The sequence below is a fragment of the Eulemur rufifrons genome, chromosome 30 (assembly GCF_041146395.1).
Source record: "Eulemur rufifrons isolate Redbay chromosome 30, OSU_ERuf_1, whole genome shotgun sequence".
Classification (NCBI taxonomy): Eukaryota; Metazoa; Chordata; class Mammalia; order Primates; family Lemuridae; genus Eulemur; species Eulemur rufifrons.
This window is the reverse complement of record NC_091012.1, coordinates 37,284,394-37,305,810: the sequence shown is the minus strand read 5'-3', so window position 1 is coordinate 37,305,810 and position 21,417 is coordinate 37,284,394. Positions and strand designations below refer to the sequence as shown.

The 21,417-nt window shown below is 40.1% G+C and overlaps 1 protein-coding gene across 5 annotated transcripts in view; it reads left to right on the top strand.

The window, feature by feature from the left end:
* Positions 1-7,368: 7,368 nt before the first annotated feature.
* The window catches only part of SLC9A6 (solute carrier family 9 member A6), a 56,277-nt gene continuing 42,228 nt past the window's right edge, over positions 7,369-21,417 (top strand). For 2 of the 5 annotated variants that reach the window (XM_069464446.1, XM_069464445.1), the window contains exons 1-5: positions 7,438-7,762; positions 17,019-17,218; positions 18,586-18,663; positions 18,945-19,021; positions 19,330-19,442. In XM_069464446.1, the coding sequence (XP_069320547.1) occupies positions 7,438-7,762; positions 17,019-17,218; positions 18,586-18,663; positions 18,945-19,021; positions 19,330-19,442 (793 nt within the window). Of the gene's footprint in view, positions 7,407-7,437; positions 7,763-17,018; positions 17,219-18,585; positions 18,664-18,944; positions 19,022-19,329; positions 19,443-21,417 lie in introns of those variants that run through there. The other 3 variants (XM_069464450.1, XM_069464449.1, XM_069464448.1) reach the window with 3 other exon arrangements.

Genomic DNA, 21,417 nt, shown 5'->3' with positions numbered 1-21,417 from the left:
ATAAAGAAGACATCCAAGAGTCATCATATTTCCTCAACTTTACCTATATAATTTTTGTCCTGGATCCCATAACTTTTAGTGATGGTCATTATTTTTCTCTGGGCCCTCTCCAATTTCTTCACTTCTAAGCCAAAATTTTACACAGTACCCAATCAATTTCAAGGGCAGTATAATGTGTCCCATATTACACAAATGTAGTCCTATTTATAAGCCTCACAATCAGGAAGAACCAGGAAGTAATCTTTCGGTAGTTGGCAGGAAACTGCTTCCTTCTTCACCCCTGGGAGGTGGCAAGATAGAAAAGATAGCTGGCCAAAAAAAATCTTAAAGCTTTGTTTTAGCTTGGATAATGGTTAAATCAAAATTAGCCTTTTCAGGGACCCTGTTAAATTACCTTTTCTAATATCAATTTATCTGAAGCAGAAAATCATTAAGAGTTTTCTTAAAGGATCTGAGGTCCATTTCCTTTCTTTTAAAAAGATGACAGTATAGAAAAAAAGAGAAAGCCACTAAGGAATCTGGTATTTGTGTAAGCCACTAATGTATTATCCTAGTCTTCAGGGAAGTGACCCATGTCCAGGTAGTGAGTTGGTTTTTTCTATTTCCTTCTTCCATTGTCTACTCTCTTCTTTTTAACCTCTTACCCTCATATACTGAGTGCAAGAGAAACTACCCTAGTTTTGCATTTTCTAGTAATAAATGGTTAAATCATGTTTACGGAGTGGTATTTTAATTATCTTTTCTGTAGATTCCAACCTGAAGAGGATCCAAGGTACTCATAGACACAGTTACTAAAGACTGTATCATTCAAATAAATACCTTGGGTCCACTCATACGTGGTTCTCTAGGTTTGAGTTAATCCCAAAGGTGCAAGGTTCAGCTAGTGGCAGCACTGTTTTCATGAGCTCTTAAAACAAAAGCCAAACCTCATGAGAAAGAATATTTAAATTCCTAAGTGACCAAGAAGTGCCTTTAGTTTTCACAAAGAAACAGCCATTTTCCATTTGTACCATGGATAAGTGATATGGATGTTATTAAAGGCAGGGATAATGATTTCTAAAGTGTGTCCTACCAAGTTGTTATTTGTGAAGACTCCTCATGTTTCCCAGAATAGTTCATTGAATAGAGAAAGTACTGCTATCCCAGAATTTTCTTCAAGTTAACTGACTTTGTTACATGTCACCCAACTTGACCAGTATCTTCATACACCACTCATTCATGTCTCCATTTCCCATGCAGATTCTCCCTCTATCTGGCACACTCTGTCCTTTCCTATCCAGTTCAAAAGTATACTTTCCCCAGGAATATGTTTCTGACTATTATAGGTATCTGTAAGAGTTATATATCTATCGTAGGCACAGAACCTTTCTTTAAGATATTTATATATAGTACAACCTCTCTGGGTAACACATTCCAGAAGTTTACTACCTGCTGGGTAAATTAGTATTTTCAGTATTGAAATTGCATTTTCCTTTTTTTCTTTACAAAAGTGGTGTGTGCTCATTATAAGAAATACAAACAACAAAAATATGTGTTCCTCTTAAAGCATCAAGTGGTGCCTTGGTATCTTGAGTTTTAAATCTTAGTAAACAAGACCGTGGTTATATGATTCATATCCTTAAGATTTATTTAATATTTATTTGCTGGATGGTTTATATTACAGTGGTTAAAATGATGTGCTCTGCAATCGTACTGGGTTTGAATCCTGGCTTTTCTTTTTCTACCCCTGGAGGATTGGAGAAGTTAGTTAACTTTACTGTTCCTCAGTTTCCTCACCTGTAAAATGAGAATAATAGTAGTATCTAACCTGACAAGGTTGTTGTCAGGATTCAGTGAGATGTTACATATAAAGTGTTTAGAATAGTCTCTCTCACACATAGTAAGCACTCAATAAATGTTAGCCATTGTTGCTGTTGTTATTGACTCTGCTAGCTATTTTTCCAAACTGAAGAAGTTCCTTATCCCTTTAGTTTTTCCTAAAACATCAGTTGCTTCTCCCCTTTAATTATTTTAATTGCCCTTCTCTGGACCATTTCCAGAGCTACTAATATTTCTCTTAGGGTTTCATTACCACCTCTGTACAAAGTATATTAGGCTACTTGTGTATGAGGTTAATATGATTATTCATTTCAAATAGCCTGCCTAATGACACTGAAAAATCTTACTTGCTTTTTTAGCACATTGGGTTGGTCTGTTCAGGAAATAAACTGTGAAAACTACAGCATTTTTATGCTGGGTTCTAACTGATAGCTGTGACCTATTCTTTGTTCTACTCGAATATAGGCATTCCCTATACTACTGCCCTAGGACTTAGTCTCTTTCCACCTTCTCTTCTTTGCAGAATACGTGGACTCCCACAGCTCCAACCTTGTGTATATATAGCTTGTCCTCACTCCTGAACTGCAGAGCCAAGTTTCTAACTGCCTATGTTGATGTCTGCATTTAGATATCCCTCCAGCTGCCCATAGTTGAGCTCTACCTTCTGATTCCCAGATTATTGTTGCTAATAGCCCTCTGTTTTCCAGTTATCCAGGTTCAACGTCGTGGAGTCATCTTTCAATTCTTCTTCCTTGGCCAGGCGTGGTAGCTTATGCCTATAATCTCAGCATTTCGGAAGGCCAAAGCAGGAGGATCACTTGAGGACAAGAGTTTGAGACCAGCCTGGGCAACATAGCAAGACCCCATCTCTACAAAAAATAAAAAATTAGCCAGGCATGGTGGCACCCACCTGTAGTTCCAGCTGGGGCAGTAGGATCCCTTGAGCCCAGGATTTCAAGGCTGCAGTAAGCTCTGACTGCACTACTGCACTCCAGCTTGGGTGACAGAGCAAGACCCTGTCTCAAAAAAAAAAAAATTCTTCCTCAAGTGCAACCCACCCACCCACTCAATCAATTGCCAAGACAGGTTAATCCTACCTCTGCATTGGCTCTTGTGTCCAGCTTCCCATTTGCATTACTACTGCACCTGCTAAGGTAAGACCTCATTACTTTTCAGCAAGGCAACTTTTCTAACCTCCTAACTGGCCTCCCTACTGCCCATCTCTCCACATTTCATTCATACCCCTTCCTGTTGCCAAATTAATATTGAGGAGGTTTTTGATCAAGGAAATGAATGAGTTAAAAAATTTCTGTGGCATAGCCACCTTCCACAGTATGATCTCAACCTAGTTTTTCAGCTTTCCTCCAGTACATGAATTAGTGAATTCAGTGTTTATCAAGTACCTCCAGTGAATCAAGGACTGTGTGGACTAAACTTATCTACACTGTTCAAATCTCCAGTATTTACTGAGTAAATTCAGTTTATCCTTGAATTGAATATATGTACCTAGAGGAATCTGATGTCATCTGCAAACATGGAAATTTTCCTGGCATTCAAACTTAAGAGACATTTATTGATGCATAGATATGTTTTATTGAGTACCTACTTTGGTTAAGCCTTGTGCTAGATGCTGTCAGTAAAGAAATAAGTGAGGCCTAGTTCCTGCCCTCTAGATGCTCATGATCTATTGAATAACAAACTTATAAATCACACATGATGATACATCATGAGGGTTAGGGCAGAGATCTTCCCAGTGAGCTGTGGAAGCCCTTTCCATATAGGGGCCCCTAACTCAGCCTGAGGGCATCCTGGAAAGTTTAGTGACTTTTAATCTGAGATTTTCTTTTTTGTCAAGCAAATAGAAGTTAGGTGAGGGAGGGGTAAAGGACTATCAAGCAGAGGGAACACATAGAAAGGCACAGAGATGGCATGAAACCATAGGAAGCATTCAGGGAATGACAAGGAGTTCCAAATGGCTGAAGCAAAATGTATTTGGAGGAGGACAGGATATAAGGGTGAAGAGGTAGTCTAGATGCAGGATGTGTGGAGTATTGTGTGCCGGGCTAAGGAGCCAGAACTGAAGGCACAGAGGCCCATTGGAGGGTTTGGAGTGGGAGTGTGATGTATACACACACACACACACACACACACACACACACAGATTTGTGCTTCAGAAAGACCTCTCTTGAAGAAGGGTGGGAGAATGATCAACAGACAGTAAAGAAGAGGTCAGCATACCTTTCTGGCAAAGGGCCAGATAGTAAATATTTTGGGCTTTATAGGCTACATGGTTTCTTTTGCAATTACTCAACCTTGCCCTTATAGTGCAAAAGCAGCCATAGACAATAACTAAATGAATGGGCATGGCCGTGTCCAATAAACTGTTATTGATGGACACTGAAATTTGAATTTCACATCATTTTCGTGTGTCACAAAATGTTATTATTATTTTTTTTAAATTCTATTTTTTCTTTTTTTTTGAGACATATTCTCACTCTGTTGCCCAGGCTAGAGTGCTGTGGCATCAGCCTCGCTTACAGCAGAAAAAAAAAAATTCTCAACCCTTAAAAAATGTAAAAACTATTCTTAGCTTCAGGTCATACAAAAAGTAGTAGTGGGCTGGATTTGGCCAGTGGGCTGTAGTCTGATCTTTGATAATCCCTGGCCTAGGGGATGGGAGAGAGTGCAGAGAATGTAGACAACTCTATTGAGAAGCTTATCTCTGAAGGAGAAGGGAGAGAGAGAGAGCGCGCGCAGTAGCCAGAAGAGGATTTAAATGAAAAGCTGTTTCTCAGAAGAGACCTGAAAGTGTTTATAGAAAGCAGAAAGAACGGAGAAGGAGCATTGAAGATGGTGGGGGCGGCAGGTGTGATTGCTGCAGTAGACCCTGGAAGGGGCAGAAAGGAAATGATGAAATGCAGAGTACAGGTTGAGGAATTAGCTTCATAAGGGAGGAGGAAACACCTCTTCCACTGAGGCTGGAGGGGAGGAAGAAGGGATGGGCACTGATAAGATATTTAAGTAGATTGCAGGGTAGGATTTTCCCAGAATGCCTTGATTTTCTCAGTGACAAAGGAGGCAAAGCTGAAATTTCAGGTGAGTTGCCTATATGAGCACTAAAGTCACTCAGAATGATGGCAGGGCTGGGGGTGGGGGAGAGAGGAAACCTGTAAACCAGATGCCCAAGGACTCTGTGAATGTGTGGGAGTGACCAGGAAGTCATTGGATGAGGACAACAAAGAAAGGCGGTGTTAGAGCTGCAATGAAGGGTGGAGGAATAATGTGCTTGGAGTAACAATGAGGAGTGAGCAAAGGCCAACTCCTCCTTTAGACCACATAGCACAGGGTGTGAGTTGTGTGTACATATGGGTAGGACAGTAGGGTTGGGACAAAATGAACAGCTTCAGAGCACGTGATATGCGAGGAGAGATTCTGGTATTGGCAAAGGGAGGGGATAGAGGGGCCAACAGTGCAGCAACCAAGAGCGTTGGGTTAGTTTGTTTGCATGGGAGGGCATTCCCGACAGCACACTTATGAGGACTGGCAGGGAGGGCAGTAATGACAGGAGAAACTGGGGGGTGGGAGTCAGAAGTATAGAGCAATGCTGGGTTGAGAGAGAAGTACATTCTGAGGGGACCCAAAGGCTCATGGGGATTGGCCGCCTGGTAGAGTTATTGGCATCCCAAGATTCCTTCCGGCACTCAATACAAAGAGGTTGCTGAGGGAGCATACTAAGTTTCTGGTGCCACATAAACAGAGGTAGAGTCTGGGGATTGAAGACATTTGCTAACTAATTGTGGTCAGGGAAGCAATCTATGACTTTGTTTTTTTTTTTTTTTTTCCAGTTCCAAACACTCAGAGTGAAAAGTGGTTTTGTGCTGAGGAAAACAGCCTCGGAATGAGTGGTTAGGACTGAAGAAGCAGGTAAGCTCATTTGCTAGGTCTTCTGGGGTGACCAAGAGAGATCTGGGGGTGGGAATCATGAGGAGCCTGGGAAGGATCCTCACCTGGGCTTCTTGCCTCTACAAAGTCCAGCCCTTTGTGAACATGGCAGTGTGGTTAGGCTGGAGTCAGGGTATAGGGGACAGGCAGCCATGAGATTTCTTGGGAAGATACAGACAGACCAAGGTACTAATAGGAGAGAATGGGCACACAGTCACTGCCTCTGGTCTAGGACAGTTCCTGACCTGACAGGGACAGGATTTGGAGTTGAACACCATCCTCATGCATTTTTGTTCCCATTTAGCTCACCATCCTTGGAGCTTAAAGAGCTGATTAGTGGGGACGAATGCACACTGGGGCAGCTTGGTGTTGCCTGAGAGTTGTTTTAGCAGGAAGTTATATGGCCATGAAATGAGAACATTTGAGAATCATGAATTCTAGGCAGAATGATAGGAATTGGAGTGATAGTAGTACCACTGATGGTATGAAGAATTTGAGAAAGAATACGTATTTGTAGAGGGGAAAATGAGGTCATTTCAAAATATTTTTAGTTTTTGAGGTTGGTAGGAGCCTCAACAGGATATGATCAGAGTCCAACAGGTAGAGGCCTGAAGGTAGAGAGGCAGGCCAGGGCTTGAGATTTGTAGCTCATTCATGTAGAAGTGAAAGTCTAGGGAAAACAGGGAGCCCACACAAACTAAAGAGTGATCTGAGAAGTATGGAAAAAATAGGAATCCACTGTTCTCAAAGCCAAAGCTGGAGTATGGAGGTGAGAACTGTGAAAATTCTGATGTGACAGGTTGAGAGGCTGAGAACTGAAAAAATACTATTCTGAGGAGTACTGAGGAAGAGAGATGAGAGATAGGGGTCGAAGGTGACTTCCAGGCTGGGGATATTTGTTTTAAAATAAGAGTACAATGGAGCAATTGGAGCCTCAGTAGATCTGAGCACAAACCAATTGAATCTTCTTGAGAGGCTGTTGAGTTTCTCTGTACAGGTTCTTGATGTGAGGAAGGGCCAATTCTCTCCTCTCTTCTTGAGCTTGAGAGATGACTTAGGTGTTTACATGTAAAGAAAACCGACTACACACACACACACACACACACACACACTCACGCACACACACACATAATCCACGCCTTTGAGTGAATTCTTTTATGAATTGCTACAGTGTTGTTGTTTTTCTCCAATGAGGACAGAACAAGGAGAATTCGATTTAAATTATAGAGATGGAGATTGAGGCCACTCCCAAGGGGACAACTTCTTATCCTGTTAAGAGACACTGGGGGACGATATTGAGATGGGTTATGAAAGATCGATTCCCCTGAGAGTTCTAAGAATAGGATCAAAGTAGGCAAGAGTGCAGTTTACCTCTGCTTGATTACACGGAGTGGATGTTTCTTTAGAAGAACGCAATGCACTAGATTCGACGGCCTTTCAGTCCGGGGCCGCGCCAGACTGTGCATACCCGGGTGCAGAAGGGCAAAGGAGAGGGGAAGAGTGAGTTGGGGATGCCACGGCCCCTTTAAGAGCAGCAGCGGCAGCGGCGGCGGCGGCGGCGGCGGCGCGCGCTCCGACGGCTTCCCTCGGGCCCCGCCCCTTTCCCGTGAGCCCTCGGGGAGTGGTCCGACCGCGGGCGGCTGCGGGTGAGGATAGGGGCGGGGGGCGGGGGGAGACATGGCTCGGCGCGGCTGGCGGCGGGCACCCCTCCGCCGCGGCTTCAGTGGCGGCCTCCGGGCCCGCCTGCTCATGCGGCCCGTCTGGTTGCTCCTCGCAGTGGGCGTCTTTGACTGGGCAGGGGCTTCGGACGGCGCCGGCGAAGGGGCGAGAGCCATGGATGAGGAGATCGTGTCCGAGAAGCAAGCCGAGGAGAGCCACCGGCAGGACAGCGCCAATCTGCTCATCTTCATCCTGCTGCTCACCCTCACTATTCTCACGATCTGGCTCTTCAAACACCGCCGGGCCCGTTTCCTGCACGAAACCGGCCTGGCTATGATTTATGGCAAGTGCCTCAACCCCTGTCAGCCTCCTGGTGCTGCCCCTTTCTCTGCCCGCCGGCTGCTTCGCCTCCTCTCCCGGCCCTGCTTGGCCTACGTTCGGCTCCCCTTCTAATTCCTTCCATTTTCTGCCTCGCCTTCCCCCTCCCCCGTTTCTCTCCCTCACCCCCCTTTTTCTGCTACGCCCCCCTTTCCTCTGCCTCACCCCCTTTCCTCCTTAGCCTCGCCCCCCTATTTTCTCTGCCTCTCCACCTTTTTCGCCTCCGACCCCACCCCCTTTTTCCTCCGCACCCCCCCCCTTTCTCTGCCTACCGAGCTCGGGACCTGGGGTTGGGGATGGGAAGGGAGTGGGTGCGGTGTCTCGGATTGGTCTGGGGGCTGGGGGAGGGGAGGACACCATTGCGATCATTTCTCTGGGGTGTCAGTCTGTTTAAGATTCACTGAGGCTGCAGTGGTTATCTCTACTGCCCAGAATCTGGCGTTCTTTGGAGCCAGAGTCGACCTTTACTCATCACCCAGCTCTTGCTACGCCCTGTCCTTTAGAGGTTGAAAATGAAAACCTTACTCTTGTGGAACTGGAGTAAAAACCTAAGCGTGAGATAGGCTGCAGAAGGCTTGGGGCATTTTTAATGACGTCCTATTTATTGTACTATGCCTGTAATATCTGATATGGATGTGTACGGTTGACCGTTCCAATTCAGGCATACAGAAGTGAAGACGAGGAAGAGTTAAGGCTCTTCCAGCAGTGTGGTGTACTATATGATGATCAGGACAGTTCAGACAAACAGTAATTATAAACACCACGCATATGCAGTATGGGTGTCTTGCTGTTGGCATCAGGTTATTGACCGATTGTTGAATAAATGGCTTCAGTTCTTGTGTCTTTCTTTTTGAGGTTTATTTATTTATTATTTGTTGGTGATGAGGCGAGTAGGGTAAATCAAAGCATGGGCTCAAAAGCATTTTGAGCTGTGCTGGGGCCTCATGAGGGGAAAAGATACATATTGCTGACTGTCTTAATCTGTCTGTGAGGGTATTGCCGAAAAAGTGAGGGCAAACAATCCTTTCCTTGCAGTACATGTGTGAAGATTGTCTTCATTTGAAACAATCTGAAACTGACAAGCTCATTGAGGTTTGCCTCTCAGACTAGCAGATAGGTAGAGGAAGCTTGGGCACAAAAAGACATTTCTCCATGCACCCCCACTCCCCCACAGCCAGACTTCTGGAATGTGCATCTCAAGAATAGTACGGAAAGGTGGTCATGTACCTTAGGAAAATGCATGAACTGGCGCTTGTTTTTCATTTGTAAGGTAATACAATTCTAAGCCTTTGTGTAAAATATTTCTGTTCACTAAGATTCCTAGTTTTTAGACATATTAGGTGGTTTTTATATTTAATATGTTTTGCATTTCATTTGCAGTGCACCTTAAGCCAAATTGGCCAGATAAGCTATACATTTCTATATAATTTTCTGTATAACAGTGATTTATTTAGTATTTCCAACAAACATTTATTGATCAACCTACTATGAATTATGCACAGAAAATACAAAGAGGCATAAGACCCTTGCCATCAAGGAATTTATAGACAGGTCATATAAAGAAAATACTGGCATCTTAAATTTGGTTAAATGCCAGATAAGTATTATAGAGTTAAAATAAGGAACTGATCATAGATACCTCTTCCTTGTAGAGACGGATAGTGTGATGTGGTTAAAGGTACAAGGCTTTAGACCGGAGGTCAGGGAATTTTTTTCTGTAAAGGGCTAGATAGTAAAGATTTTCAACTTTGCAGGCACATAGACCTCCATGTCTCTGTTACATTTTATTCTTTATTTTATTTATTTTTTCCTTTTACAAACCTTTAAAAATGTAAAAGCCATTCTTATCTCTTGGGCCATACAAAAATGAACCAAGGGCTGTAATTTGCCAACCCCTGCTTTAGAGTCAGACCTGGATTCCTGTCCCACTATGCCAGTAGCTATATGTGGTCTTAGGCAAGTTCCTTACCCTCTTTTACCCTCACCTATATTTTTGGAGTGATGATAGTAAGATTACTGTGAGGAAGAAATGTTTTTAGCCTAGTATCTGACCCCTAAATAAATGCTGAATAGATGATAGCAATGCTATTATTATTATTATTACTGTTACAACTGCATTTTCTCAGGTTAGGCTCAGAACAGTCCTAACTGCTCAGTGTTGTAAGTTGAGAGGCAAACATAGTATTTTTTTTTTTTTTAAATCAAGTAGGGACTTTAAATTGCCCTGAAAATATTTGTTCTTTGATAGCTGATATCATCAACTTCATCTAACTCTTGGACTGAAGTAGAAAAATAGTATTACTGATTGCATTTCATGAAGTTTCTAATAAAAAGTGAGGGAATACCTTAGTGTTAGTATTTTGTGAAGGAAAAACAAGGGTATCTCTTGTGGAAATAAAGTACAAGTCTGGGGGTTGATGTGGCATTCCTTCACCTGTCCCATTTTCTCAGTATGGGCAAAGCATACTAACCAACTCCTAAGTCCAGTTCAAGAATAGATGGCATTGAGCCAAAGTATTTTCAATACTATGGAAATTGAAGTTTTCTAATCCTAATTACTATCTGTCGTCTATCTCTTCTTATGACTCTCGCACCATCACAACTATTGCATTACTATATTATTTTAGGACCTTTATTTTTCAGCATGACTTCCAGGTGTAAAGGGAATGCCTAGACCTCCAAGATTTAGCTCACTGGTGATCTTATTCCTGTGATGTTGGTTTAGCTGCTTAAATTCTGGAAAAAATATTATTAAAAATAAGCCTTTTCCTTTATCTTTTTGAGAAGCAAGGGTATAAAAAATGTTTAAATTGCCAATGTGATCAGTTTCTAGACTGTAATATAAACTAATTGCTCCAGTTACAAACATACAATCTCAAAGCACCCACGTGTTTTGTTCACAGGGCTAGCTTTCTTAAGAAGCTTAAAAGTGAGTCACTGTTAGTAAAAATTGTCCAGGTAGTTAATTAAGTCTGAAAAGTGATCACTCACTGCAGCATGCTTACAGATGGTATAAAAAGCAAAAGATGGAGAAAATACTTGTTTTGCCTTAAACTCTAGGCATCCAGAGTCTTAGGCTTAACTAATGAGATTCCTCAATAAACATTTATTAGATGTGTATGATTTATGGGATATGTTGAGAAATACAGATGTGAGCCATAGTCCCTGCCCACAAAACACTTATAATCTGATGACTTAATAGATAATGTTTTTTGAGCATTATAGTGTGTTAGACACTGTGCTAGGCACTTTACAAATGTCATTTTATGTAACCCTCATCACAACTCTATGAGGTGGGTGTTATTATCTTTCCAATTTTATGAATGAGGAAATTGGGGTTCATAAGTTAGAAGACTTGCTTGAAGTCACGTAACTTACAAGTATTGAGCCAGGATTCAAATCCAGTCAGTCTGGCTCAAAAGCCACATTCTCTTAGCCTTTAAACCATCTTGCCTCATGTTGAAAGGTAAAACAACTATGTAGACAAAGTGGGTTATTATTATCATCACTGCATATGAGAAAACTGAAATTCAATGACACGTTATCTACCCTAAGGTGACAGACTAGAACTTGTTGGAAAGCCAGAATTCACACATCTGTCTGACTTCCAAACTTGTGCTTTTTCTTCCACTCTGTACTGTACTCTGTCTCAAAATACCAAATATATAAGGTGATAATACTTAAAGTTGTAGGTGTTTTGGAGGTGGATTGTGAGAGAATGGAGACCTAAACCATTCTGGTTCTCCAGAGGTTCTCCAGCTAGTGGTGATGTGAGAGCAAAGAGATGATTAGAAAATTACAGTTGGCCTTCCGTGTCCCTGGGTTCCACATCCACACATTCCATAACCCTGGATTTAACCAACCACAGGTTGAAAATATTCAAAAAGATAAAAATAAATTATAACACAGCAATAAATAATACAAAATTTTAAAAACAATACAACATAACTATTTACATTGGATTAGGTATTTTAAGTAATCTAGAGAGGATTTAAAGTATATGGGAAGATGTGCTTAGGTTATATGCAAATGCTGTACTATTTTATATCAGGGATTTGAGCATCTGAGGATTTTGGTATCCTCATGGGTCCTGGAGCCAACTTACCACAGATACTGAGGGATGACCATACAGAGATGTTGGAATTAGAAAATGTAGATTTCAATTCTCGCTTTGTCACTTGATGACAATGTTGGGCAAGTCAGTTATCCCTATTTTATAGATGAGGAAGCAATGAATGAGAGATTTATAGTGGTATCCATGTCATAAAGTTACAAGGATCAAATAATATATGCAGAAACAAGATAGGCATTGGTTCAGGTCCCAGGTAAAAGATTTCCCTTGGGAAAGAGGTTTATTTTTCCTGAGAGGGGAGCTAAAGACAAACGAGTTTATATTGACATGGAGGGGCTTGGAATTAAGGCAGCCTATATCAAATGGCCGCCAGCTTCTCAGAAAAGTGGACAGTGGGGTTGAGGACTTGAAAAGGAGGATAAAGGCTTGAAGAGCCACTGTTGAGAATGTGCTAGGAGACAGATGAATAAATGCATGTATTAATAAAACTAACCAGAGGTCAGCAAAAGCCTTGGCTTTCTTGGCTATCTTGAGTTAGCTTTTAACACAGAATCTAACAGCATTTTTCAAGCAAGTAATAAATGTTTATACACACTTACTTTTTAATCTGTAGAAATTTGATCAGTTTTGACCACACTCAATGCCCCAGTGATATTCCTTCCAGACTTTTGACTTTTGGAGGCTTCAGGTATGATAGGCTAGAAGAATGGGCTGGAATCCCTGAGAAAACCAGTTTCTGCTAACTGGGAGAATCACACAATGGTGGGGCTTTGGATGATGGTGAGTTCCTTATCACTGGGAGAGTTTCCAGCACAAGTGGGTCAGGAATGTGGAGGAGGGGTAGGACTTCTCTGTTTTGTGAAAGATATTTCTTTGTGGTTGTGTTCTTTGTTGCCTGTAAGTAGTAATTTTAAATTTCATAATATCAATATTTTCTGTCCTTGTCTCTATGTAGGAGGCTATAAGTTTCTGCTTTATCCTCTTAACAAAGCATTCTTTTTTGTGTCCTTTCACTTTACTGAGAATTGCTTTAACTTCATGATTAGGATTTGACCTTTTACAGAACCCATGTTAACTTGATCTGTCAGCTTTTTCAAAGAAATTCCAATTTTTCAAATGCCTGATGCTGTAATAAAAGGATCTTGATTTTTTTCCACCCTAAGTAATTATTCTTCATGATGATGTTTTATCTACCAAGATATGTGTTTCAAATTTGTGCAAGTGCTGAGCCTTCCTCAGGGCACCCAGTGATGCTTCAGCATAGGGTGAGGCAAGTACAAACCAGTGGATACTGTTACTCCATAGCTAGGCTTAGGGACGTGGAAAGAATTTATGCTGCTGTTATTAGTGTTTGTAGTAGCTTATCTGTGATTTTTACATGTTATAAGAGGACAACTTTTACTGAGCCTCTTAATTAGGTCTTGTTGAATAATAGAGGAAAGAGCTGTTTATATATCATATAGGCAGAATGACTGGATCTATAGCCTTTTCTCTCCCAGGTCTGTCAGACACAGTTGATATTCAACAGTCACTTTTTTATTTTGTTTTTTGGAGGTGAGGTATTTTCAAAGTGTATTTTTCATCTATTTTAAATTTGAAGTTTTGTTAAAACATTTTTAAAGTTGGCATCATTGTACTGTTCACCAATTAATCATTACTACTCTAAAAACGTGTGTGACTATAAATTGACTATACAGAGGTCCAGTCCCCAACCTTTTTGGCACCAGGGACCGATTTCATGCAGGACAGTTTTTCCATGGTAAGGGGGTGCGGTGGCAGGGGTGGAGCTCAGGTGGTGATATGATGGGGAGCGGCTGTAAATACAGATTAGGCTTGGCAGAGCTCAGGTGGTGATGTGGAGCTGGTTGCTAACAGGCCCCAGACTGGTACTGGCCAGGGGTTGGGGACCGCAGGACTAGAAGGATTCCTCATCCCTGCACCCTCCCGTCTTCCTGGCTAACTACTGCCCTTACACCCCCTTGTTTCTGCTTCATCACTTCTCACTCAGGTCTGGCTTCTAGCCCCACTACTCCACTGAAACTGCTCTTATCAAGGTCACCCATGACCTCCTTATTGCCAAACCCAGTGGATACTTCCAATGCCTGCCTTACTTGACTTTGCTGCAGTATTTGATAGTTTTCATCAGTTCCTCCTTCTCGGAAATGAAATTTTCACTTCCTGAATTCTTTGCCACCACTGGTTCTTTTTTTCTTTCTACTCCTGTGGCTTTTCCTTCTTAGACTCTCATCAGTTCCTTCTCCTCTACCAGCCCCTTAATGTTGGCTCTTAATGGATAAAACCCCGGGTCTATATCCATGTCCTCTTCCCATTTTATTTGCTTGCCTTGTGATCTCATTTGCAACTGACTTCAACCATCTTATGACTGCCAAGTCATAAAAATATCTCCAGTTGAGACCCCCCCTTGAGCTCCAGCTCCCACATACTCTACTGTGCATGTGTCACAAGTACGTTAAACTCAACACGTCCAAAACTGGACTTAGCCTTTTCCTTTGAAAATCTTTTCTTCTGCCTGTGTCCCCTACCTCACTGAATGGCCCTGATATTCACCTAGCTGCTCAGGCCAGCTTATCCACCTTGTTACCAGGTCAATTAAGGCTCCTCTTAGTCTTTCATCTCCCTTTCTCCCAGTCTATTCTACTCGGTCACTAAATCTTTCTAAAATATAATAGCTTCTAAGAATCCTTCTCCCTTCCTGTCACTGTTTTCTTAGATTAGGTCCTAAGCTCTTATTGCCTGTATGACTGCAATGGCCATGTATCTAGCCTTTTAGACCCTCTCTAGTCTAGACCGGTCTTTCTAAAATAGAAATCTGATGTCAAGTCCCTGCTTAGCACCCTGCTATGACTTCCTTTTGCTTTTGGGATAAAGTCCAAACTCCCTTCCTCTACATATAGGGTCTTTTATGATTCAGCTCCTGCTGATCTTTCAAACAACTTTTGTCACTTTATAAACCAGCTTTACTGAACTACTTGTGATTCCCTGAATGAGCTGTGTTCACTCCTTCTTCCTTGACTGGATATATACTACTGTTCCCCTACCTGGAATATACTCTTTCTTCTATTTTGTTACTTGAAAAGGTGACATCTCTGGAAAGACTTCCCTAATGTCCCACTCCCTCAAGCTTGGTTAGGTATCTCTTTTCTGTTTTTATATACTTTATATATGTATACATTGCATTATGATTTTTTTTTTTTTGTGAGACAGAGTCTCCCTCTGTCACCCCAGATAGAGTGCTGTGGCAACATCATAGCTCACTTCAACCTCAGACTCCTGGGCTCAAGTGATCCTCCTGCCTCAGCCTGCAGAGTAGCAGGGACTACAGGCAAGAGCCACGTTGCCTGGCTCATTTTTTCTATTCTTAGTAGAGATGGACTCACTCTTGCTCCTGAGTGAAGTGATCCTCCCACCTCGGCCTCCCAGAGTGCTAGGATTATAGGTGTGAGCCACCCCCTGCCTGGCCCTATGATTGTTTTTTTCAGTCTGTTTTCACTAATTAGACTGAATGCTCCTTGAAGGAGGGACTTTGTTTTCATCTCTGAACCTGGAGGCCTTCCTAGCATAGCCTTCCATTCAAATGTTTAAAGAATGGCTGGCTGGTCAGAATGAAAGGCAATAGGAAGGTAAAATGTAGCTAGTAGTGGTATACTGTGCATTTTGGAGTTAAGGAAAGTTCCAGAAGTTTAGGTTCAGTTTGTAGTTTAGGTATATCCATATAGTGGAATATTTTGTGCCCATAAAAATGGATGAAGTTCTAGTACATGCTATAACATGGATAGACCTTTAAAACATTATGCTAAGTAAAAGAAGCCAGACACAAAAGGCTATGTATTATAGGAGTCTATCTATATGAAATTTCCAGAATAGGCAAATCCATAGAGACAGAAAGTAGACGAGTGGTTGCCAGGGGCTGGGAAATGGAGAGTGACTGCTAATAGATATGGGGCTTTTTTTCCAGGGATGGGTGTGGGGTGGGGGAAGGGGTGGAGGGAGGTGACGAAAGTGTTCTAGAATTAGGTAGTGGCGAATGATATACAACTTTGTGAATGTACTAAAGGCCACTGAATTGTACAGTTCAAAAGGATAAACTTTATGGTATGTGATTTAGATATCAATAAAGCTGTTATTAAGCAGTTGAAATTGATCAATGTGGTTTTACAGTACCTAGAACATTGGGTACATTTGAATATCAGTAGCATGATCCAGGTAAAATCCTAGCGGTATGTTGATCTCATAGTGCCAGATTCAGGACTTCTATTCTGTGTTTTGATTTTAAAGCAGATATTTTAAAATTAAAATTTGACCTTTTAGTTGTAGAAGAACTCAATTAATCTATAAATATCATTGACTTTCTAATTTGTTAAATGTGTATTATTTGGCCAGCTTTGTACTTTGGGAGTAAACTTGGGAAGTGTATTTGCTTAGTTTTGTGACTTGATGGGTGGAGGTGGAAAATATATTTCTAACATGATTGTGCCGTCATGTTGGGACACCTTGGAGCATATTCTGTGTACAGATGATTTGAAGGTTTTTTTTCTCATTTTGTTACCTTCTTCATCACTTATTTACATATTGATCTAGAAATGCAGTGATCTGTGCTGTTACCCTAGGGAATGGAATGTTTTTTTCTCTCGCCCTACTGGATTATATGAAAATTGGGCTCTTGGATGTGTGAATTTAGTAATACTTCATTATTTTTATTTTTAGAGATGGGGTCTTGCCCTGTCTCCCAGGCTGTAGTGCAGTGGCACGATCATAGCTCACTGCAGCCTTGAACTCCTGGGCTCAAGCGATCCTCCTGCCTCAGCCTCCTGAGTAGCGGGGACTACAGGCACATGCCATCAGCTCCCAGATAAATTTTTCATTTTTGTTTTAAAGACAGGATCTCACTATGTTGCCCAGACTGGTCTCCAAACTCCTGGCCTAAAGTGATCCTCCCACGTCAGTTTCTTTAGTCACTGGGATTGAATTTAATAATATATTAAAATGTAACTGCATTTGGTCTAAAAATTTGTTCTGAACCACAGGAAACTATCATAAGAGATTTTGTTATCAATCCAGAGTTATGTGTGGGGTACAAAAAAGTGGTCTCTGTGCGCAAGATAAACTTATGTTGTTGCTTTGTTTCCAGGTCTTTTGGTGGGCCTTGTTCTTCGGTACGGCATTCATGTTCCAAGTGATGTAAATAATGTGACCCTGAGCTGTGAAGTGCAGTCAAGTCCAACTACCTTATTGGTAAATGTTAGTGGAAAATTTTATGAGTATACGCTGAAAGGAGAGATTAGTTCACATGAACTCAATAACGTTCAAGATAATGAAATGCTTAGAAAGGTAAGTTCTTAGTTAAAGGGAATCTTTAAGGTTTTTTTTTATTTGTATAACTAGCAGCAAAATGATTTAGAAGAAAAATAAGTGATGAATTTTTAATTAATATTTAATTATTTAAATAATTAGTCTTTTATAATAAAATGGGGTAAAACCTCAAGTAACAAATGTAATAATATAACGAAATGGATGTCGGCATGTCTCATTTTCTGATTGAGGCTAAGTACTATAACCCTTTCGGTTTCACTATGTGTTATTTATAGTTGTGATAAACAGTGACCAGGATTGAGTTAAGCAGAATTTATAAACATTTCTTTCAGTTTGCAGATGGTCCTTATAGTTTTATAGCACTTTAGTACATTGAGTTTATTTGATACTACCTAAAATAGTCCATTAATATTTCTTTGAATTTTTTCTTGAGCACAATTTCATCTTTCTTTGATTCACAATCTGGCACAACTTCTGGGGCCTTAGTGTGAGTCTCAGTTATTGTACCATACTGTGCAGAAAGGAGGAGGTTGGGTTGCAATGGTACTGGCTCCCAGACATTCCTGGAGCTGCCTTCTCCTGTCCCTCTCGTAGTTTCTATCATGAGGTTTCTCAGTGCCACTTTGCTCATATCTTCTTTGTTTTTGCCCACTCTTGGCCATTTGCCTCCACTTCTCCTGTCCTCTACATTGGCAGGACTTTTATATCTACTTGATTGTCTTCTTGACCATCTTTAATGCTTTTAAAATTTCATATGAACTCCAAGTTTATTTTGCAGCAAGAGTTCTTTTCACATGTGGAAACTTCCAATTCCTTACAAGTTCTAGTAAGCTAAGTTTTAGCATGGGTATGTGTGTAGCTACTTTGTGTTTCTGTCAAATGCTACTGCAACCTTATGAACAGAAGGGGGCGTCTGCATTTTTATAGAGAATAAGTCTTAAAATGAGTGGGCTATCAGGACTAGAAATCTGAGTTGCACAGAAACATTTGCTACAATGTTGTGTCATATACCTTTAGAGATGTTATATAAAAAGTCTGCTTCCTCTTGCCAACAATAATACCATACCCCTAAGTTTTGTTAGTGGTTTTAGGTCTCTTATTTAAAGCAAAGATATGTTCGTGCTTTCTCCTATTTTTAAGATTTTAATATCAGTATTTTAACAGACTTTCCACAGATATGGCTAAACTGATTGTTCCAACACTATCTCTTTGTCGTTTGGTTGAGAATTAGAACAGCCATCCTGTATGAAATATTTTTCAGTTACCACACTAATGTTCTTGCTTTTGATGAGTTTAACATCTAATCTTTTTTCTTTTTGGTAACTTGATAATGTAACATGCGGTCTTCTAGGGAATTCATCTAAAAGAACTCTTTATTTTAACAGGTTACTTTTGATCCAGAAGTATTTTTCAACATATTACTTCCTCCTATCATATTTTATGCAGGTTATAGCCTGAAAAGGGTAAGTGCTCTTGTATTTCATATACTTTCGATAACCTTAAACTGAAGTGCATGACACTTCAGAAACAGGCAGTTCTTCCCAGATTTTCCTCCTTTCTCCTCTCCTCATCCATTTTATATGCTGAAATTTCTGCCTGTATAAGAATGCTTTCTCTTACTTATTTCTCCTAGTGAAAAATGCATTTAATATTAGCATAGCACACTAGAATAGAAAACCTTTTCTTTTTCAAATAATTGGTAAGTATTCTGACACAGCGTAACTTTTTTTTTTTTTTTTGCCAGAGACATTTCTTTCGAAACCTCGGGTCTATCCTGGCATATGCTTTTCTTGGAACAGCAATTTCTTGTTTTGTTATTGGGTAAGTATTTGAAGCTTAAAATACTTTTTAGCCTTCAAATTATAGTTTTAAAATAATATATTTTTTATCTATTTGGTGTTGTATTCCTGAATGTATCTAAGGACTTTTGCAGTAAAATGTATTCACATAGGTAATAAGTCGTTTGAATTTTCCTTAAGGCCAAGCTATTACCATATTTAAACGATATGAATTAAATTTGGAATTAGTCACAAAGTTCTACCGTAGATGCATCTTCTCGTTTTTACTTTATTCTAGCTTCTGTAACGGTTGATGTTTTCTACTAAAGTAGGAATATGTTTATTGAACAGGTCAATAATGTATGGCTGTGTAGCACTGATGAAGGTCACTGGACAACTTGCAGGAGATTTCTACTTTACAGATTGCCTGCTGTTTGGTGCCATTGTATCGGCAACTGATCCAGGTATGTTTTACATGAGTGGAGCTTAAGTATCTCAGGTATGGTGTTTTATAGGCAAAGCACATGTGGGTATTTCTTTCTTTAAAGTGTAGTATTCATGATTAGGTACCTCCCTAGTACTATGCTTTCCAATTGTGCAGGAAAAAACAAAATTCATGATTCCTTTTGGCTTAAGCACACATTTTTTTTTCTTTTACTACTTTATTACATTTGCCTATTATTGGTCCACAAATTGACAGTTTAGATAAGGGCTATAAGGTATTTTCTTCAGAAATTCAGGTTGGTCTCTATCCCTAGTGATTGGGTAGAAGAAGATGAACTAGATTACAGATTAGTTAAAATGGGTAATAATCATACACTTCCTTTCAAACTTCTTGAAAACCAATTCCCTAAAAAAGCTTCTGTTTATATCCAGCTGTCTGCATTTAACGTTAAAAAAAAAAGGTTTTAAATGATTGTTAGAAGGCAGTTGTGCTAATACAGATAGGGTTCTGGGTCATTGGTGGTCTTTAATATACATTAAAGAATTGTTTTTATAAAATTAGCCTTATGGTTATAAAATTGTTTTGATATTAACACAGCTTGTTCCGTTGTGCTTTTAGTGTCAGATCTTTTAAAAATTGTGTTATAGAATGCATTTAATAGTACTGTGTTAGGTTTAGTTTACCTAACATAGTACTGATAAGTTTAACAGCTACATTTGGATTAGGAATTTGGAGAAAACATAGGATGAAAGGTTGGGGTAGGAACATAGACGGACATTTATGAACTAAGAATGGAAGTTTTCTTTTACTATGCTTTAGGACCTTGACTGAAGTTTGTTCTGTTTTACCTTTCGACCTTGTAAGTTAATCATCTTCTTTAATTGTCATCCAGCACAATTAAAGGTGGGATCCTAAGGTTATCTCTGAATTCCTGTGTTAACTCTGATAACACAGGGCGTTATGGAAGGAAAAAATGTGTTCTATACTTTATAAGAGATGTGTTAAAAGATTAGTCAGAGGGCCCCTTTTAGAGAGACAATTGTGTAGGTTAGCATTTTTAAAACTAGAAATCAAATTGCTTCCTTGAAGACTGTCCAGGTTGTCCTCTTATTGTTTGCAGCTGCTTCCATTATCAATATGAAGGTAGGATGGTTTTTGCAAGGAGCCAGTGGTCTCTAGTGTCTGTGTCCTCTCAGTAAAAGTAAGCTCCTTGACTTTTCAAACCCTTTGAGAAATCTAAGTTGATTGGACTGGCTACATTACTTAAACCTTCTGGTTTTGGTTTGGTAGGACTATTGCCTGAACAGCTCTAGCAAAAATCTTTTGCTTACATAAAGCTGGACATTTGTATTATTTTCTGAATTATGTAGGCAGTTGCCCCAGTTCTATTATTTTGCAATTGTTAACTTGCCCTAGAAGGGTGAGCCATTGGTTCTCTTTTCAAAATTCTTTAGCATTGCTCCACCCTCCTTTTCCCCCTCTCTTGGTAAGCTTTCGTATCAGTATATTCCAGCTGCAATGCTTTATCTTGCAACTATATCTTATAAAATGCAAGCTTTCTGTTTTTATGGCTGGCGTTTGAAAAGGCTTTCCCATCTTTGGTTATATTAGTATTTCATGTCTGCTTGGGTTTATTTGGCAAGTAAGCTGTATGTGACCCAGCAATTAAAGTTTTAATGCAACTTTAGTCTCATCTGATTTTCTAAGAATTCTCATATAATTGCTTTCCTAAAAGAAGGATTTCTTGTTGTTTTTTTCCTTCTCAAGCTGTAATATCCTGATAGTTGGCTTCTTATTACATCAAATATAGCAGCTGTAGTTCTGGTCGTAAATTTTACCCCAGCAGAAAACTAAACTTCTGTTTTCATTTTGTACTGTCTTTGCTAAACTAGTGTGCTTGCAATGTGTAAGTCAAATAGAAGTGAGGTATAAAGCTCCAAGGAAAAAAAATGAAGTTTGCAGCAGGAGATGTTTTTCATAATATTTTTCTTTAT